The sequence below is a fragment of the Gymnoscopelus braueri genome, assembly GCF_963280865.1.
Source record: "Gymnoscopelus braueri genome assembly, chromosome: 4".
In the NCBI taxonomy this organism is placed as follows: Eukaryota; Metazoa; Chordata; class Actinopteri; order Myctophiformes; family Myctophidae; genus Gymnoscopelus; species Gymnoscopelus braueri.
In genome coordinates this window covers 27,441,735-27,458,896 of record NC_137605.1, presented here as the reverse complement: position 1 = coordinate 27,458,896, position 17,162 = coordinate 27,441,735, and the positions used below count along the sequence as shown (strand labels likewise).

The 17,162-nt window shown below is 39.8% G+C and overlaps 1 protein-coding gene across 3 annotated transcripts; it reads left to right on the top strand.

The window, feature by feature from the left end:
• The first annotated feature begins 1,642 nt into the window (after positions 1-1,642).
• Positions 1,643-5,943, top strand: etsrp (ETS1-related protein). Of its 3 annotated transcripts, XR_013933072.1 has the most exons (9): positions 1,643-1,755; positions 1,989-2,070; positions 3,077-3,193; positions 3,318-3,392; positions 3,854-4,006; positions 4,192-4,452; positions 4,880-4,998; positions 5,115-5,506; positions 5,561-5,943. XR_013933072.1 is itself a non-coding variant. In XM_080426879.1 (8 exons), the coding sequence occupies exons 1-8, from the start codon at positions 1,690-1,692 to the stop codon at positions 5,397-5,399; spliced, it is 1,125 nt and encodes a 374-aa protein (XP_080283005.1). In that variant the 5' UTR covers positions 1,643-1,689; the 3' UTR covers positions 5,400-5,943. The 3 variants fall into 3 exon arrangements, 2 of the variants coding, with proteins under 2 accessions (XP_080283005.1, XP_080283004.1); XM_080426879.1 differs by having other exon boundaries at positions 3,110-3,193; positions 5,115-5,943; XM_080426878.1 differs by having other exon boundaries at positions 5,115-5,943.
• The last annotated feature ends 11,219 nt before the right edge of the window (positions 5,944-17,162 follow it).

The window sequence follows — 17,162 nt, the reverse complement described above, 5'->3', positions numbered from 1 at the left end:
TTACTTATTATATAAGGCTACTCATAACATGTAATTGGCCTGCATGACATTGGAAAGCAATCATGCATAAGGTACTTGTAGCAATTTTTACATATTATCTAATATGTGGGGAGACCTCATAAACTAGTTAAGTGGGAAGAAGCTGGCTAAGCGGGGAGGCCTCAGAACTTGAAGCTATTAAGTATCTGATTGACTCAAGTGATTTATGGGTCATCACAGACATATTATGTGAAGATGTGGCGCTCATAATCCATAGGCCATGCACTGGAAAACATAAACTTGCTGTGTCCTAATTGCAGTAGTAAAGTACATTCCTGTGAATTGATTTGGTTGGCGAATTCTACTTTCCATGGAACACAATCGACTATAATGCTAAATATTTAACGGGACTATGCTGCTTCATAACCACCAATAACCATTTCAGTTCTAGGCTAGGCAATGTTTTCACTGATAATTTAAAAAAAAAAAAATCCGATTAATTTGACCTACATCTTAATAATATATTTGATATCGATCAACCAATCCTCCCCCCAAAAAAAATCTTTATTAGATTAGATTTGACTTTATTGAAATTGTTATTTTCTGTGGTTCCTCCTTGAGTTCCTTGCCAAAGAAATGTTTTCCACAGTTCTAATCATCTCATCAGTGGCCCAAGGTTGTGTAACTCTATCCCGTTGTGTCCTTGTCTTGATGGGACGTCCCAATCACGACTCGTGTCTCTCACATCGTGCACGATTCCGCAGCTCACTTTTCCAGATGTAGGCTATTTTTTCTTGTCGGAGGAGAATGGCTAAAGATGTTTGTTTATACAAGGCCCTTGGGTCGGCCTTATCTGCTCAAGCCACTCACGCCGTGATTTCAGACTTCTTCAGCAAGTCGTTTTTACGGGCCATTGTTCTGTCGAATGGCTTCTAAAGATATGCTCATGGCCTCCCACCTCATTAGAGCCACAACTCGCAAGTTGTGATTTTTTTTTCTTTTTTTCAAAAGCCCCACTTCAACTCCACCCAGATTATGACTTGGTGTTTAGTCAAGGATGTCAGGGTATTAATATGACAAATACTTATAGCCGATTCATTGTTTAACCGGCCTTATAGCCTACTTATCTATTATCTATATCTTGTTATGGTAATGCCCTTTCTCTTTGTTTTAATGCAGGCGCAGGCAGTTTGCCTATTTTCCTCTTTAGTAGCCTCATTCGTTCCTAAATTTTTGTTTTCATGTGTTTCAAAAATAGTCTACCAATAATAAGTAACTATGTAGAAATATTACATACTATATTCTAGGCCTATTTGATCTATATTATCCGCCCAATAAGAACAAATACCGTATTAAACAAACAGCCTATAGGCCAATCTGGCTTGTTTCTCTTATAAGCCTCATCAATATCCAATAACCAATCACTAGCTATTGTAAACTCGTTGGGGTGATTGATGGGGTGATAATGGGAGTCTTTTGTGAATGAATGTTTGGCTGCCAGATCTGTGTTCGTGAGTCGTGGCTGACGACGTCACGCTCTATTAAAGCGCATGCAATGTTTTTGGACACGGTGGTCACGACGCAAAGCATTCCTCCACCGCCACGCCCCCTGGACCCCCTTTATAACGGGACCTGGCTGGCCATTGATTGACCACTCTGTTGTGGACGATCTGCAAGTGGAAGAGGATTTAGCCGGAAAGAGAAAATATTATGTACTGGGACTCCTTCATAAAACCAGTCGACAGAAACACGGACAGCAAAGACGCAAAAATAAAGGTAGGATTTTATAAGATGTGAACGGGGGTCGTTTGTCATTCTGTTTCATAAAAAAGAAAGACACATACATGTTGAGTGTCTTAGCCTCATGGTGATCAGTTACAAAAAAAAGTTATAATTATAACAGTCATTACAGAATTATTTAGCCACTCAATGTAATTGAGTATTAGGTCTATAACAAACAATAGCACATTATGCCTGCATGGGTGACTGAAACGTTTTGTTTCTTGCAGATGGAGATCTACCAGTCTGGGTATTACACAGAGGACTTCAGGACCCAGGAAGTACCAGCTGGATTTGATTTTGCATCATATGGTAAGTCTGATGTTAGGACTTCATCACATGAGGGCCACAGTTGACTAACTTAATCCATCACAACATTACATTGTAAAGTAAATGTTATATTTGATACTTTAAATTCAGTTGGATTTTGTGCAACTTGGCAGCCTACTGATATGATGATCATACAGTATAGGCCTATTGGCATTTCTGGACATTTCAAATCTTTGTATGATCAACCGCCCAACTCTGTTTCCGCTGAGCATGCTTATGTTGAAGGACAGAGGAAATGTTTTGAAGCCAGTATCATCACTCCTGTCAGAATGCACTGACTGAGACCTTGACAAACTGTGTGCATACGTGTGTGTGTGTGTGTGTGTGTGTGTGTGTGTGTGTGTGTGTGTGTGTGTGTGTGTGTGTGTGTGTGTGTGTGTGTGTGTGTGAGTGACCACCATGTGAAGAATATCTGAATGGGCTCAGAGAGGGAGGGAGGGAGAGAGAGAGAGAGAGAGAGAGAGAGAGAGAGGGTGGCCGGCCAGGTTATAGATATACTCCCTGCATTTGACTGCCTCCCTCCCTTCCCTAATCCTTTCCTCCAGACTTCCTCCTCCAACAGATTTAGGGCCCCCCCACCCTCCATCACTAGTCTGTCACCAACCCCCCCACCCACACACACATTCCCCCAAACTCCCCCTGCAGCATTTCCTCATCTCTTCCCCCTGTTTCCTCCTCTCCCTCCATTGAGCAAAAACCCGAGGTGGACCTGAGTGTTGCTGATTCGGCAGTATACACAAATACAGTTTTTTCCCCCCCAAAAAAACATTATTCTGTTCACACTGTGCATGAAAATTCATCTCATCTTTTCCTGTCTTTTTATGAGCTTTTCCAACTTTATTTAACCTCCCATTAGGACCCAACAATTGTTCCTCTTCTTCTGGCTTCATGCACCGCCTATTTAGAACCCTATAACATGTTTTCCTCTTCTTCTGGCTTCATGCACACTGACCTCAAGCCATGTGTCTATGTTGTATGTAACCTCCAGACCACGGTGGTGAAGACCTGTCTTTTTTGTTAGACAGTAAAGGACCTGGACAACAACAGTACCCAGCAGAGAGCTTCGCAGAGCCGCTGAAAACCTCTCGCCTGTATGACACCAAAGGTAAGCAGCACTCACAGCACATTCAGTGACATTTGTGCACGTTTACTGTTATGATGTTTACTGTTATCAATGTATCTGGTCTGCCAGTTTATCCAATTTAATGTTGTCTTTTCTTGTCTCACAGTTACTTCTAACGACCCAGTCCTCTTCAACCTGGACTCATACCCAGAGTTCAACTTTTGGGCCTCATATCCAAATGGTGGGCATCTAGCAATTTTCTGATTAATTTTGTGATTTGTCATGTTTTACCACTTTAAAGAGTAATGAAAAAAACAAATCATGTTTAAATATATATATAATTTTTATCATAAAATGTGCCAGTCAATCCTAGTCATATTTTCAGCAAGACAAAAACACAGGGATAAAGTGTTGTCAGTGCTGCCATCTACAGGTTCAAATGTCACCATGTTCCCTGTTGATAAAAACACGTCATTTTGGACTGGAGACTGATGTCGCACTCGTTTTAAGGAGGTGGTGACAAAATGAACCCACTTCTAAACATGATAGACCTTATTTAGCTGAAGTTTAGAGTTAATTAGTAGGAGAGACAGGCCCAAAACGTGTGTTTCGATACTCATGTTGATCAAATTTGAAGTAGGCTATTGCTTAAAATTGGGGTTTAAATTAATTGTTGATTACCTGTTTAATTTTCATGTGCAGATGGGCTTACATTGGACCAGTCACAAGCAGGCTTCCAGGAGTCCACCCAGACATACCAAAGTCTAGTGCCCCAAAATGGACAGTTCAGCCCAGCAGGCATGGGAGAAGACAGCAACTCCTTCCTCCCTGGAAAAGGAGTCAACACATTACAGAGTAAGCAGTTTGATGCATGGATGTAAACTAATAATAATAATAATGTTTTTTTTTTTTTAAGTCTCTTACATATTCATCATCACGAGCATTTATCTTAGTCTTTATTGTATATTTATTCATTTTAATCCAATAATCTTACAAAGATGTGTCTTACCAGTAAATTAACACATGTGGCTTTGTTGCAGGTGAGACAGACCAGACCTACACATGTCACTCAGCAGAACTGTACGACTCTGATGCACAGAGACGGACATCATCCTTCTGGCCTGACTACCCGTCTCCCAGCTACACTGCACCCCTACCTCACCCACCTGCAGCCTCGTGCCCCTCAAACCCTGGGCCTCAGTCCACGGGGCAGTACTGCCCCCGTGTGGTCAAAAGGAAAAACACACACTCCCAGAGGCCAGACAGGGAAGGCCAGATGCCGGGAATGTCAGCTTATCCAGGTGAGAGATGAGAATGGATTCTGTGTAGAGTTAGCAGCTCTTTGCATTGTAATTCTTTAAAGAATTATACATATGCTTTGTCAGTGTATTGATATTAACGTTTGATGGAAAATAAAATATAACACCGTCACCAGACACATGCTCTGCAAATTGATGCACAGTATAGGATGGACTTTGGGATTTTGTCAAGAACAGGACATGCTGCCTATAGTGATGATTTCTGAACAGACCTGAATTAAGTTGTTATGCATGGCATCATCACATTAAGCATTATTAACGTCAGCTCTGATACAAGCTCTCCTCTTCATTTCCAGTCTGGGTTTACAGAAAAACATACCATGGAATCATACAGAAATCATGGTTGCTTAGCATAGTAAACATGGTTTCAGTCATTACATCAGTTTCATTAATTCATTTATTCTTTTAGGATCTGGACCCATCCAGCTGTGGCAATTCTTGCTGGAACTGCTTTTGGACTCTGCCTGTCGTCACTTCATTTGCTGGACAGGAGATGGCTGGGAGTTCAAGATGTCTGACCCCGCAGAGGTGAGACCATTTCCCTTGCCGTTTGGTTTGAATTATGTGTACTGGGGATATTTCAAATGATTTTTCTAGCTATATTCCCAACTGCGCACCTTCCTATAACTGGTTCTGCCCTACAGGTGGCCAAACGCTGGGGCCAATGCAAGAACAAACCCAAGATGAACTATGAGAAGCTGAGTCGTGGCCTGCGATACTACTACCATAAGAACATCATTCACAAGACAGCAGGCAAGCGTTACGTGTATCGCTTTGTCTGTGATGTACAGGGCATGCTGGGAAAGACCGCACAGGAAGTCCTGGCCAGTCTGAATGTTGTATCGCCGCCGAGCACAGAGTCGTGGCAGTGTCCTGCTGCGCCTTCATCCTTGTCAGAGCAAAGCAGTGAAACATGGTCACCACAGTAGGAAGGGTATGCCAGGACTGTTGGTGTTTGTGGTGCTGTCTACTGGCAAAAGATTTACCCTGCCAAGTGAGTGCTGGCTCTGAAACTAGTTGGCTGAAAATGATTGGAGTCATGGAGTCATGACTCTAGTCATGGATGGGGGGGGGGGGGGGAGGGGGGTAGGGTGTAGGCCAATTTGAGGTACATCATTCCATTTCTGTAAATATAAGATTGGTCTGTTAATGTGTGATATATTGTCAACTGAGGCATAACGTTATTTGACAGCATCTGTTTTTTTATGAAACATAAAACTGTAATCTCTTATAGACAGATGATTTGAGCACTGTAAACAAATTACTTTAATAAATGCAGCCTACCTGTGTTGTTTTCATTTAATGTAGGCTAATTTAGTGCATGCATCACTTTGTAAATAATGTTAATAGTTTTCATATTTTGAGGTTTTGCATTCATTTGTTTGTAGTTTATTTTTTATACAAAACTTTCATGTCTACCTCTTTTGCTAATCAGAATAAATGAACCTGGGATTCACACCTTACTGATGTGAACATTTCTACCTGTGACAATTGTTTCAATAAACTTTACATAATGAGGTTATGTGTCCCATGTGTCATTGTTCGGGTTTATTGTTGGGGAAAATGTAAAAATGTGGCTAAAATACATATTTGGGGAAACAAAAAAGTGGAGCACAAATGAATATTTTTAACAAAATAGTTTGCTCCTCAGCCTATGTGCCATATGAGATGCAGGTTATGCGTGATAACTGTGATATTTTTGCTTCATATATGGAAACATTTTTATAGAAATAATAAAACGCTCGCATACTGTAGGGCTCCAATGATATAAGTGCTTTATTGCACGGCACCCAAACAATTCTGTGACGCTCTTCATCAGACCCGATGAGTCTGAAGAGCGTGTAACTTGAAACGTCACCGAATTTGGACCGAATGGCACAGTTAAAGGTAGGGTAAGTGATTTACTTTGGTTAAAACAAGTGTTAAATAGCTTTATATTCTGATAGCTCTCATTGATAGAGTGTTTGTTCAAGGAGTCTCCCATGTCTCTCCAGCTCTTTATTAAACAGAAATAAAGAGCAGTGCTCTCTCCTGATTGGCTTAGATTTTGTCACCTACCTGAAAATGTACGTATATTCTGTTTACTAAAGAGCTGGAGAGACCCCTGTGACCGAACAAACGCTCTGTAGCAATGATTACTATCAGAATATAGTACTTTAACCTTTTTAAACAAAAACAAAAAAATACCCCAAAATATCACTTAACCTACCTTTAAGTTAAAGGTTAAAAACAAAAAGTTTTTTGTTAAAAGGTTAAAGCACTATTTTCGTATAGAAATCATTGCTATAGAGTGTTTGTTCAGTAACAGGAGTCTCTCTGTTCCCCCAGCTCTTTAATAAACAGAAAATACATTTTCAGGTAGGTGACAACATTTCAGCCAATCAGGAGAGAGTAGGCTTACCTACCAATTTATCAGCTTCATGTTTAGAGTCTGCTCATTTCTTTGTGTCATCACTTCCAATTTCACTTGTTTAATCTGTGTCCTGACTGAGTTCTCTATCCTGATTGGATAAAATTGGTATCCCGATCTGAAAATGCATTTTCAGTTTAATAAAGATCTGGAGAGACATGGACACTCCTGTTGCTGAACATACACTCTATAGCAACTTTTTAACAAAAAACGTTGTTTTAACCAAAAAATATCAATACCCTACCTTTGCCGACAGTCTCAGGTACCAGTTCCAGTAGCCCTGGTTCAGAGCGTTAATAAATTGTATTTACTCCACAGTGCCCTCTACAGATCTGGAGTATTTGAACTTACCATTAACCAAAATCTGTAGAGGGCACTGTGGAGTAAATAAAAATAATTTCCGTCTCGCTGACATATTTTATTTTCTGCCCAAAAAGTGTATTTTACAGAGTAGGTGGGGTGCTGAGAGGCTCCCCAGTGCGGAGAATAGACTTTCAACAACGCAAAACAGCCTTTGCTTCGGTGAGTAGCGAAATGGTTTTGTTTATTTTCACTACTCTTGAGCGCTGGCAGGGCAGTGGAATTCCTTGTACATGCGCAGAGCGCATGGGGTCTTCCAGGGCGTTAGAGCGAAGTCACTAAAAAAAGGTTTTCAAACGAGTTGCAGAATTCAGAGCTTCATTTTGTCACAAAAGCCCCCATAAAATGTATCCTGAAATGTTTCCACTTTGTTGGGAAGAAGGGTTTTGAAACACATAACATGACATTACATTACCATCCTGGACTTCAAACAAGTCTGATGACATTTTGTTTAAGTACCTTTTCAGTGTGTGCACACAGATAATAGTTACTAGTGTAATATCACTTATATGCCGATATCTCATTTGGCTGACCAGTTGAATCACTTTTAAACCCATATTTCAGTGATTTTTGTTTTCGTAGTTACTGCACTCTGCCTTGGCAGGGCAGAGGGCATAATAGTCCGACCTTGCTTCACCTTCGTACAACATACCTTTTTATCATTGTTTTACCTAAATCCCCTTACGGACCCACTTGGTTCCATTGGTCTCACAGTTTAGTCAGGTTCACTATGTAAAACAATAAACTTTTGTTCAAAATTTGTGGAGATTAGCAAAACTATACATTTTTAAAATCTTCAGAACATGGGGAATCCAAAAATCTATGTTTGCATTTGCACAGACACCTGCTTGTCCGCCATATTGGACGTTAAAAATGGCCGCCATAAAATATGTAATTTGTGCTACCTTGGCTTCTAGACGACATAGAAAGTTAATTAAATATGCTAATCCTATGTTTTCTGGGTCAAGGAATCCAATAGAGACCTAAAGGAGTGTGCACAGGGACTTTCAGCAGCGCCCCCTAGGGGATGGCCATGGAAATGCAGGTTGACTATGTTAGAAAATATACTTTTGTTACGAATTTTTTATTAGCAAAACTATACACTTTTGGAATCTTCATAGCATGGGGAAAATCCTTGTTTCCATTTGCACAGATACCTGCATGGCCGCCATATTGTATGCTCAATATGGACCACATAAAATATATAGTCTAATTTGTGCTACCTTGGATTCTAGACAACCAACCTTAATTAAATATGTTTTCCAGGTCAAGGGGTCCAATACAGACCTCAATTTAGTTCTCAGGATTATAGAAAAGCAAAAAAACAAATGTAAATGTAAAACATAGTGTTTATAGTTGTGTAGTATCAACACATCATTGACTTTACAGGTTTACAGGTGTAAAGAAATGGGTGAAAAACTCCTCATTGTTTCTGTTGTTTTCAAAGAGAAGAAAAGAAAAGAAGAGGGGGGTTCAGGGAGAGCAAGGAGAACAATCTAACAGTAATAGAAAACATGCCAAGGATATACAAATGGCATAAACCAACAGATACAGTATGTATATGAGGTTAGACTTAAGGTGCAAGGTGGTGACACTTTGGTACTGTAGGTCTACATTAGCAGCAGGTATGTACATGAGATTAGACATTGGTGCAAAAACAGTATGGACGATTGAACTATATACATACAATCATTTAGGAATATTCTTTTACAGCTCGTCATCACTGTCTGGGGTGTCATTTTCAGCATTACAGACAGTCTGCGTCGTTTTCGTAGTCACTTCCACAGTGAGGAACACACTGATGGCAGTTGCTGGATTTGCTGGGATCGGGGCGACCCTGGCCCTGTTAATCAGGTGAAATGTTGGACTCAAGAGACTTTGTTTATCCTGAACCAAGTAAAATGGGACACATGCTCAAAGATTCCATTGTTTCCATATTGGACCGTCAGATGGCAATGGGCAATGTGAGGAAATAAATGGGAAATTGGAGGAGAGGAAACTTTCCATAGAGTGAAAGAGTTTGAATATTTTGTGATTTTTTTTTTTTTTTCAATTTCCCCTTCATTTGGAAATTGCGTGAGAGGACGTTTAAGTTTGTGCAGTATGCGTCTTTATGCATCAACTTTTATTTAATGTACAAAATACACATTTTATTTTTTCTAATAAATCTATTACAAATGCACATTGTTTCTATGCACTGTAAATCTAAACTAGTAGGCCATGTTCTAGGCATGGTTCCCTGTGCTGCATGTTAATTCCACACAGGCATTAAACCTATTTCCTAAGGTATATCTATTCCCAACTGTTGGATCCTGCACTTAGTATGGATAGTCCACGCATGCCCAGTGATGGGCTGTAATTTGCATCAGTCTAGCTTAATTTCCTTGTTAGGAAAATGTATGTTTAGATCTGTACAAGGCCTGAAGAATGAGCACATTGAGGATTACTGGCAGTGCAATGGTCAGTAAGGCTAGATAATAGGAGGGCATGAAACATAGATGGAAATTGGCTTCGGTACATATTTAATGTAGATGATGAAAAACGCACCAAGACTCCCAGTCCTCATATGATCTACATACCTTAAGTGCCTGAGTTATTTTGTGTGCATGACTTCCAATACTAAAATTGGTTTAGCAGTTTATTTTCACTAGTCGAAGCAGAAGCTGTTCAACTGGTCTGAACTTTGAAACTGTCCTCGTATAATAAAAAAAAAAAGCAGATGTCAGCAGTTGTTGCAACCACACTATTTGATTGTGCTGAAAACAAACCACCCCCGCTCTAAACTGATATTTCCCCTCTGTATAACTCGGTCTATATGTTTATTCACACCACCACACCTGTAGAGAAAGCCGTGGCTGCTATTTCCTAGAAATTGCCGTGTCTAGTACGTCACATGCCTCACAGTTGGCCACAGCTTTGAGTTGTACCGTCTCAAGTTCACATCTCTCTCTTCACATATCTGCAAGAGCTTGTACACTACAGTATATTTGACAATAGAGATGCTGTTGTGAGCTTGTCAAACTGGGGTGAAGACTAGTTAAATTATGGCCTTCGGCGCGCCTCCTTACGCTGCGTTCGCAACCACCACTAAGGTTCCTCCTGCACCACAGGCCATTAGAGTTGGTCAGATGTCAGTGCAAAACCCATTGTACAACCCAGAGATGTTCATGCAGGGGACACAACTTGGCTTGCACAGAACTTTGTGTGGAAGTGACTGCGAAAACGACGCAGACTGTAATGCTGAAAATGACACTCCGGACAGTGATGAAGAGCCGTAAAAGAATATTACTGAATGATCGATGATATTGTATATAGTTCAATCTTATAACTCGTCAATACTGTTTTTGTACCTTAATGTCTAATCTCATGTACATACCTGCTGCTAATGTAGACCTACCAAAGTGTCACCACCTTGCACCTTATGTCTAACCTCATGTACATACTGTATCTGTTGGTTTATGCCATTTGTATATCCTTGACATGTTTTCTATTACTGTTAGATTGTTCTCCTTGCTCTCCCCGCTCTCTTCTTTTCTTCTCTTTGAAAACAACAGAAACAATGGAGTTTTTCACCCATTTCTTTACACCTGTGGTGTAATAAAGTCAATGATGTGTTGATACGACACAAATATATAAAGACAATATTTTCCATTTACATTTGTTTTCTTGCTTTTATATAATAACTACATTGAGGTCTTTATTGGACTCCTTGACCTGGAAACATATTAAACTAAGGTTGGTTGTCTAGAATCCAAGATAGCACAAATTAGGCTATATATTTTATGTCGTCCATATAGAACAATATGGTGGGCCATGCAGGTATCTGTGCAAATGCAAACAAGGATTTTTGGATTCCTCATGCTCTGAAGATTCCAAAAGTGTATATTTTTGCTAATCTAAACTTTTTAATGAAAATATATTTTTTAACATAGTAAACCTGAATTTCCCTGGCCATCCCCTAGGTGGCGCTACTGCAAGTCCCTGTGCACAATCCTTTAGGTCTCTATTGGATTCCTTGACCCAGAAAACATTGGATTAGAGCCTGGCGACGCCCCTAGTCGTCGCAGTCAGCTCACAGAAGTCAAAGCACAGGCGGCTGTGTTGTTGACGGACAACGGATGCACGCTTATGAGAAACAACAAAAATAAAAACCTGGGGAAACAGTTGCATTAGTGCTAGCCATGGTTCACATGACGCTTGTATACAAGCGTCATGGTGCCGAGTCCCCCTGGTCTAAAGTTGTGTTCGATTTTTTCACATTGCCATCTCTCACATAAACATAAACGTTCAGATTTCAAATATAAAGTGCTTACCACCGAGCCACGGATGTTACAAGGCGATGCGGACCGCGATGAGTACCCGTATCTCCCGTATTGTTCAATAAAAAGCATTTTAATCCCATCGCCGGCCATTTTCTCCAAATTGTCTCCGATACTTTCAACCATGCGACACTAATGGTTGGGAGGTGTATTGCACTCTGATACATTACAAAACAAAAAAAATCAAAAAAAGAAAATGGCCGGCGATGGGATTAAAATGCTTTTTATTGAACAATACGGGAGATACGGGTACTCATCGCGGTCCGCATCGCCTTGTAACATCCGTGGCTCGGTGGTAAGCACTTTATATTTGAAATCTGAACGTTTATGGTTATGTGAGAGATGGCAATGTGAAAAAAATCGAACACAACTTTAGACCAGGGGGACTCGGCACCATGACTGTCATGGTATGACAGTCATGTTTCAGGGCTACATTAGTGCAAGATGAGGATAAAGGAAACATTCAGTCTAAATGTCCAGTTTGCTAATTCACAACTACTACGTACTACTTTTGTATTTGAAACTTTTAATTTCTCTAAATATTATAAACTTTCACGACAGCCTAAGTACAAATATAATTTATGAAAAGGATACTATAGGCTACAGTGAAGTCGGAATGACTGAAACGTTTCTTTTTACTCTCTTGGTGTTTTGTTGTAGGGGATTATCTGTTATGAAAGAGAAATTGTATCATGAGTGAAACGGCTAGTCCTTGGGAAACCATAAACCTACGTAGGCCTACATCTAAATGAGTTGCCATATTTACATTTCCTTACAAATTCCTTACATTACAAATCCTTAAAGCTATATATTTCTGGGATGCATAGAAGCTGAAACTCCACACGATATTCCTCTACACTTATTTAGTGAGAGCATTGCTCGTCCTGCTGAGAGCAGGCCCCCCGCTACTGCGAAGCGATAGGAAAACGCTGTTCGCATAGAGTAGAGGTTCTCAACCTGTGGGCCGGGACCCCCAGGGGGGTCCCCAAATTATTGTGGCGGGTTCCCAGATGATTAGTTTAATGTGCAACATTGTTTTCTCACTCAACAGTAAACAAACCAACATAGGCTACGGTAGTGTACACAGGGTATCTGAACATTTCTAAAGTGACAATTTAAGGACTCTTAAGACCTTTTTAATTTATCTAAAATAAATGAAAAAAGACCATTACTCCTTCAAAAGTAATCAACAAACTATACTAAATTATATGAAAATGGTTCAACATTGGCCAAATGATCAAATATTACTAAGAAAAGACTCGTAAATCGTGAAAATAGCAGATCTACAAGCAAATGCCTCACAATGCTAGCTGTTGTGAGATTGTAGCTATTTTCACAATATTTTCCTGTGGAACCGAATTAAACTAAATATAATGCCTCAACTACTACGATTCCAAGTACTACTTGTCAGTGTGGGGGGTCCCCAGTTCAAATGATTATTTTGGGGGGTCGCGGCCTGAAAAGATTTAGAACCAGTGCAATAGAGAACCTGCTAATGCAGCACAACCAGTTGATGGTGAATGCACAGCTTTATCACCACCAACAGAATTTGGTTGAAACAGGTCGCCAATAGAGCATCGCAGTTCCCGCCCACTTCCTGGTTTTTCCTGGTGCCGGAAGAAAAAACTCAATGCACTTTTCCCATTGACATTTGCAAAAATATTTATATCTATTAATTTAAGCCTCGAATCAAGCCATCATGACTTGACATGAATCATGACCATAAAACGTTTTTTTTCTGTGATTTTTTTTTATTTTATATTTAATTATATGATATACTATATTTAATAAATACCCTTGTTTTGCCGTTTAAAAAAATAAATAATCACAGAATCAAACGTTTTATGGTCATGATTCATGTCATGTCATGATGGCTTGATTCGAGGCTTAAATTAATAGATATAAATATGTTTGGAAATGTCAATGGGAAAAATGCATTGAGTTTTTTCTTCCGGCACCCGGAGGGGGCGGGAACTGCGATGCTCTATAGCAATGATTGAAATTCCACCCAAAGGTGTGCCAGGACATTCCATGATATTTTGAAGGCTCTCAGGTGTTGAAAGGTTGTGTAAAAAATGTCACCAATGATTAGAATCTTGAGCTTTTTACCACTTCAGATTGTGGTTTTTCATACAAACTGGTATTATTGGTACTAGTTGAAATGCTGAATTAAGTGTATTGTGGCTGCATGGCAGCCATTCCAGTTGACACAATCAAAGCAGCTGTACTGTCACGATTTTTTTGTGTTGCAAGTGACGCAAAGAAATGAGCACACAACATTGGAACTGGAACAATATAAAATTGAAGCTGATGAATAGGTACTCTCTCCAGATTGGCTGAAAAATTGCAACCCCCCTGAAAACGTATTTTCTGTTTATTAAAGAAGTGGAGAGATAACTGGACATACACTCTACAATGAGTACTATCAGAATATATAGAGCTTTTGTAGAGCTTTAACATTTTAACCCAAAACCTTTTGTTTTAACCCAAAAATATCACTTACCCTACCTTTAACCACTCTTTACACATGTTGTTGTGGGCCTGTACTTCAATTGCGCAAACATTTCTTTACTGCATTGGTCTGCAGGAGTATAGCGCCATCTCCGTGTGTGTGTGTGTGTGTGTGTGTGTGTGTGTGTGTGTGTGTGTGTGTGTGTGTGTGTGTGTGTGTGTGTGTGTGTGTGTGTGTGTGTGTGTGTGTGTGTGTGTGTGTGTGTGTGTGTGTGTGTGTGTGTGTCAATTAGCATGTCACTCTGCTGTTATTTGTGCTTTTAGGTGTGCTTTGAGAGAGGGGGGGCTAGGGAGGAGAACAGGTTATATCTTGTTGTCCAGTATGGTTTCAACATGCTCCACCCACACACACACACACACACACACACACATTTAAATTCTTGAACACAAACAATAGTAGATGCACAAACTTGGTAAAACTCAACAACAAGTATTTCAGGATACAGATCACGGGTACAGGAAGCATCACCTTCTAAAAATGCTGATTGATGATATCATAGAAGGAAAAACCTGTATGTCCAAAGACAGTTGTTATCTGGCTCCACAATGCCTGTCCTGGGCCTGGCCAGCAGAAGATTCTCACTAGAGGTCAAAGGTCACACACTGAAGCCTCCTCTGACAGCTAAAGAATGCTACCCAGAATGCACACTCTGCACAGAAGACACGTTGAATTAACTCCAGAAAACATATCTAAGGCTAACCAAAAAAATATCATTCATTAACCCATTAAGGCCCGGGAAATCATCTGTCATTTTAGATTTTAACCACTTTAAAGGGTTAGTTCAGATTTTTTTAGTATGTTCTGTAGGAAATACTTACCATTAATGTAGTGGTTGCAAAGGTATTAATTGATTGCCCGAGTCCCGTGGTCAGAGTTATGGTCCGGTTCTGATGAATAGGAAGTAGTTCCGGTAGATTAGTAGATTTGGTGGAGGCCGCTCATTAAAAATAAATTAATAAAAAAAACTAGCGTCATTTGTATTGTTGACCTATTTCTACCATATAGTGCAGGTTTCGTTCAATTTTGACCCCTCTGTCACATGGTACTATTTTTTGTGTCATATATTTTGTGAGTGAGTAGGCTGCCGCGGCGCAGTGATTCTGGACACAAACATTAGTACCATGTGACAGAGGGGTCGAAATTGAACGAAACCTGCTCTATATGGTAGAAATAGGTCAACAATACAAATGACGCTAGTTTTTTTAATTAATTAATTTTAAATGAGCGGCCCCCACCAAATCTACTAATCTACCGGAACTACTTCATATTTATCAGAACCGGACCATAAATCTGACCACGGGACTCGGGCAATCCCTTTGCAACCACTAACATTAATGGTAAGTATTTCCTACAGAAAATACTCAAAAAATCTGAACTAACCCTTTAAACCATGATCTTATACTTGGGCTATTCAAAAATAGCAGATACAAGCTCATAGCGAGCTTGTAGATCTGCCATTTTACTTTTTTGAATTACATTTTTTAATCAAATCTTTGCTTTGGGGGATTCTACAAATGTCTTCTAAATCCCCAAAAAATGATTGAGAAAAAAAAACATATGTTGCTATATAGTGGATCTCAAACTTTTTTCATGTCAAGGACGCAGATGTGACTTATAGGGGCCCAAATGTGTTCTAAGAGCAGCATTCAATTTCATTGGTTCTCGTGCCTATTAGGACCCCCAAAATGATATGTAGCCTATTTGTCCGCGGACCACCCCGCCCCATCTCCAAATATCTTGTTCCAGGGACCCCCATGAGCAAAGATTTTAGTTAAAAATGTAAATATACATTCAAAGATTTGCACACATTTTCACAATTTTCTTTTAAAGAAATAGCAGATCTACAAGCTCGAATAGCGCGGCACTCGGTGCCGCGCTATGAGCTTGTATATCTGCTATTTTTGAATAGCCAAAGAAACCTAAAAATGACACACAGATGCGTTTGGACCCAAGGAATAAAGTGGTTATTATTAAGATTCAGGCACATCTTGACTCTATATTAGGCTACAGGACAAAAACAGCACCAAAAAAAACTGAGCTGAAAATTTTCATATCATATATTTCTGTTTTTACTAAATAGTTCTTAACAACTGCATTTTCTTAATCATTGAAGTGTGTATTTAAGATTCTGCCATGTACCAGACTGAAATAATGTCCCACAGGGTTAATTTTTAACCCTGTTACACCCAAAAAGGGAAACATAGCAAATATCTGGAAGTATGCAACATACAAACAAACAAACAAACACATATTCCATACAATTTGGACTCGAGGAATTAATTAAAATTGACCACGAAGGGATTCGGTCATTCTGATACAGGCTATAGGCTATGCTCGGGGTTAAACGCATTTTTCATTTCACCTGGTCTTTACAACTACACACATTGTAGCAGTGGCGTTTGGTGGATTCTAACGTTGACCGGGCCAGAACCGGGCCAGAACCGGTTTGACGGCTAAACTGGTTTTTAATGGCCACTCATTAACAATTCGGCCGAATGCAAATGAGCCCCATTTGAAAACAAATGCGACTTTCTGTGGTCGGCTACAACAGAATAGGGTGAGGGGCTACTAATGTTGATTTTTTTTTGATTTTTTTCCCCCTGGATCTTGGCCCTACACAGGGACAAGCTGGGTTTACAGACCGGGCCACAATGATTGATATGTTGACATGAAACAGGCTATACCCTGATATTGGTTAGGTTATAACTCCTTGCATTTTCCATCAATCAGGTTTGTGATATTATAGCCTATGCGCTGTAGAATACAACTCTCGTAGACGTATTTATGATTCTGACGTTTTCAATCTACGAGAGTTGTAGGGTTGATCCCCCATGGACACAGGGACTTCATCTCCTAGCCCGTAGATCTCCAAACATGTACAAATGCAAAAAAAAAAGAAAAAAGAAGTGCTTATCCCAACGCCCCAAATGTTAACTCTTTCTACGGCATGGTAGTTTAATGTAATAATCCATACCTTTCAATAAATAAGTGTTTTAATGCCGTCTGTGGCCGAACGCCATTTTTTCACCCTCTTTTACTTTCTGTTTACATTGAGTGTAATTCCGGGTTTCACCGGATGGGCGCGTCACTA

Excerpts from the sequence above, each read along its gene's own strand:
- etsrp (XM_080426878.1), top strand. The coding sequence starts at position 1,690 with ATGTACTGGGACTCCTTCATAAAACCAGTCGACAGAAACACGGACAGC. Across the intron at positions 2,071-3,076 it reads ATTTGATTTTGCATCATATG|ACCACGGTGGTGAAGACCTG; the intron begins GTAAGTCTGATG and ends TGTAACCTCCAG. Across the intron at positions 4,999-5,114 it reads AGATGTCTGACCCCGCAGAG|GTGGCCAAACGCTGGGGCCA; the intron begins GTGAGACCATTT and ends TCTGCCCTACAG.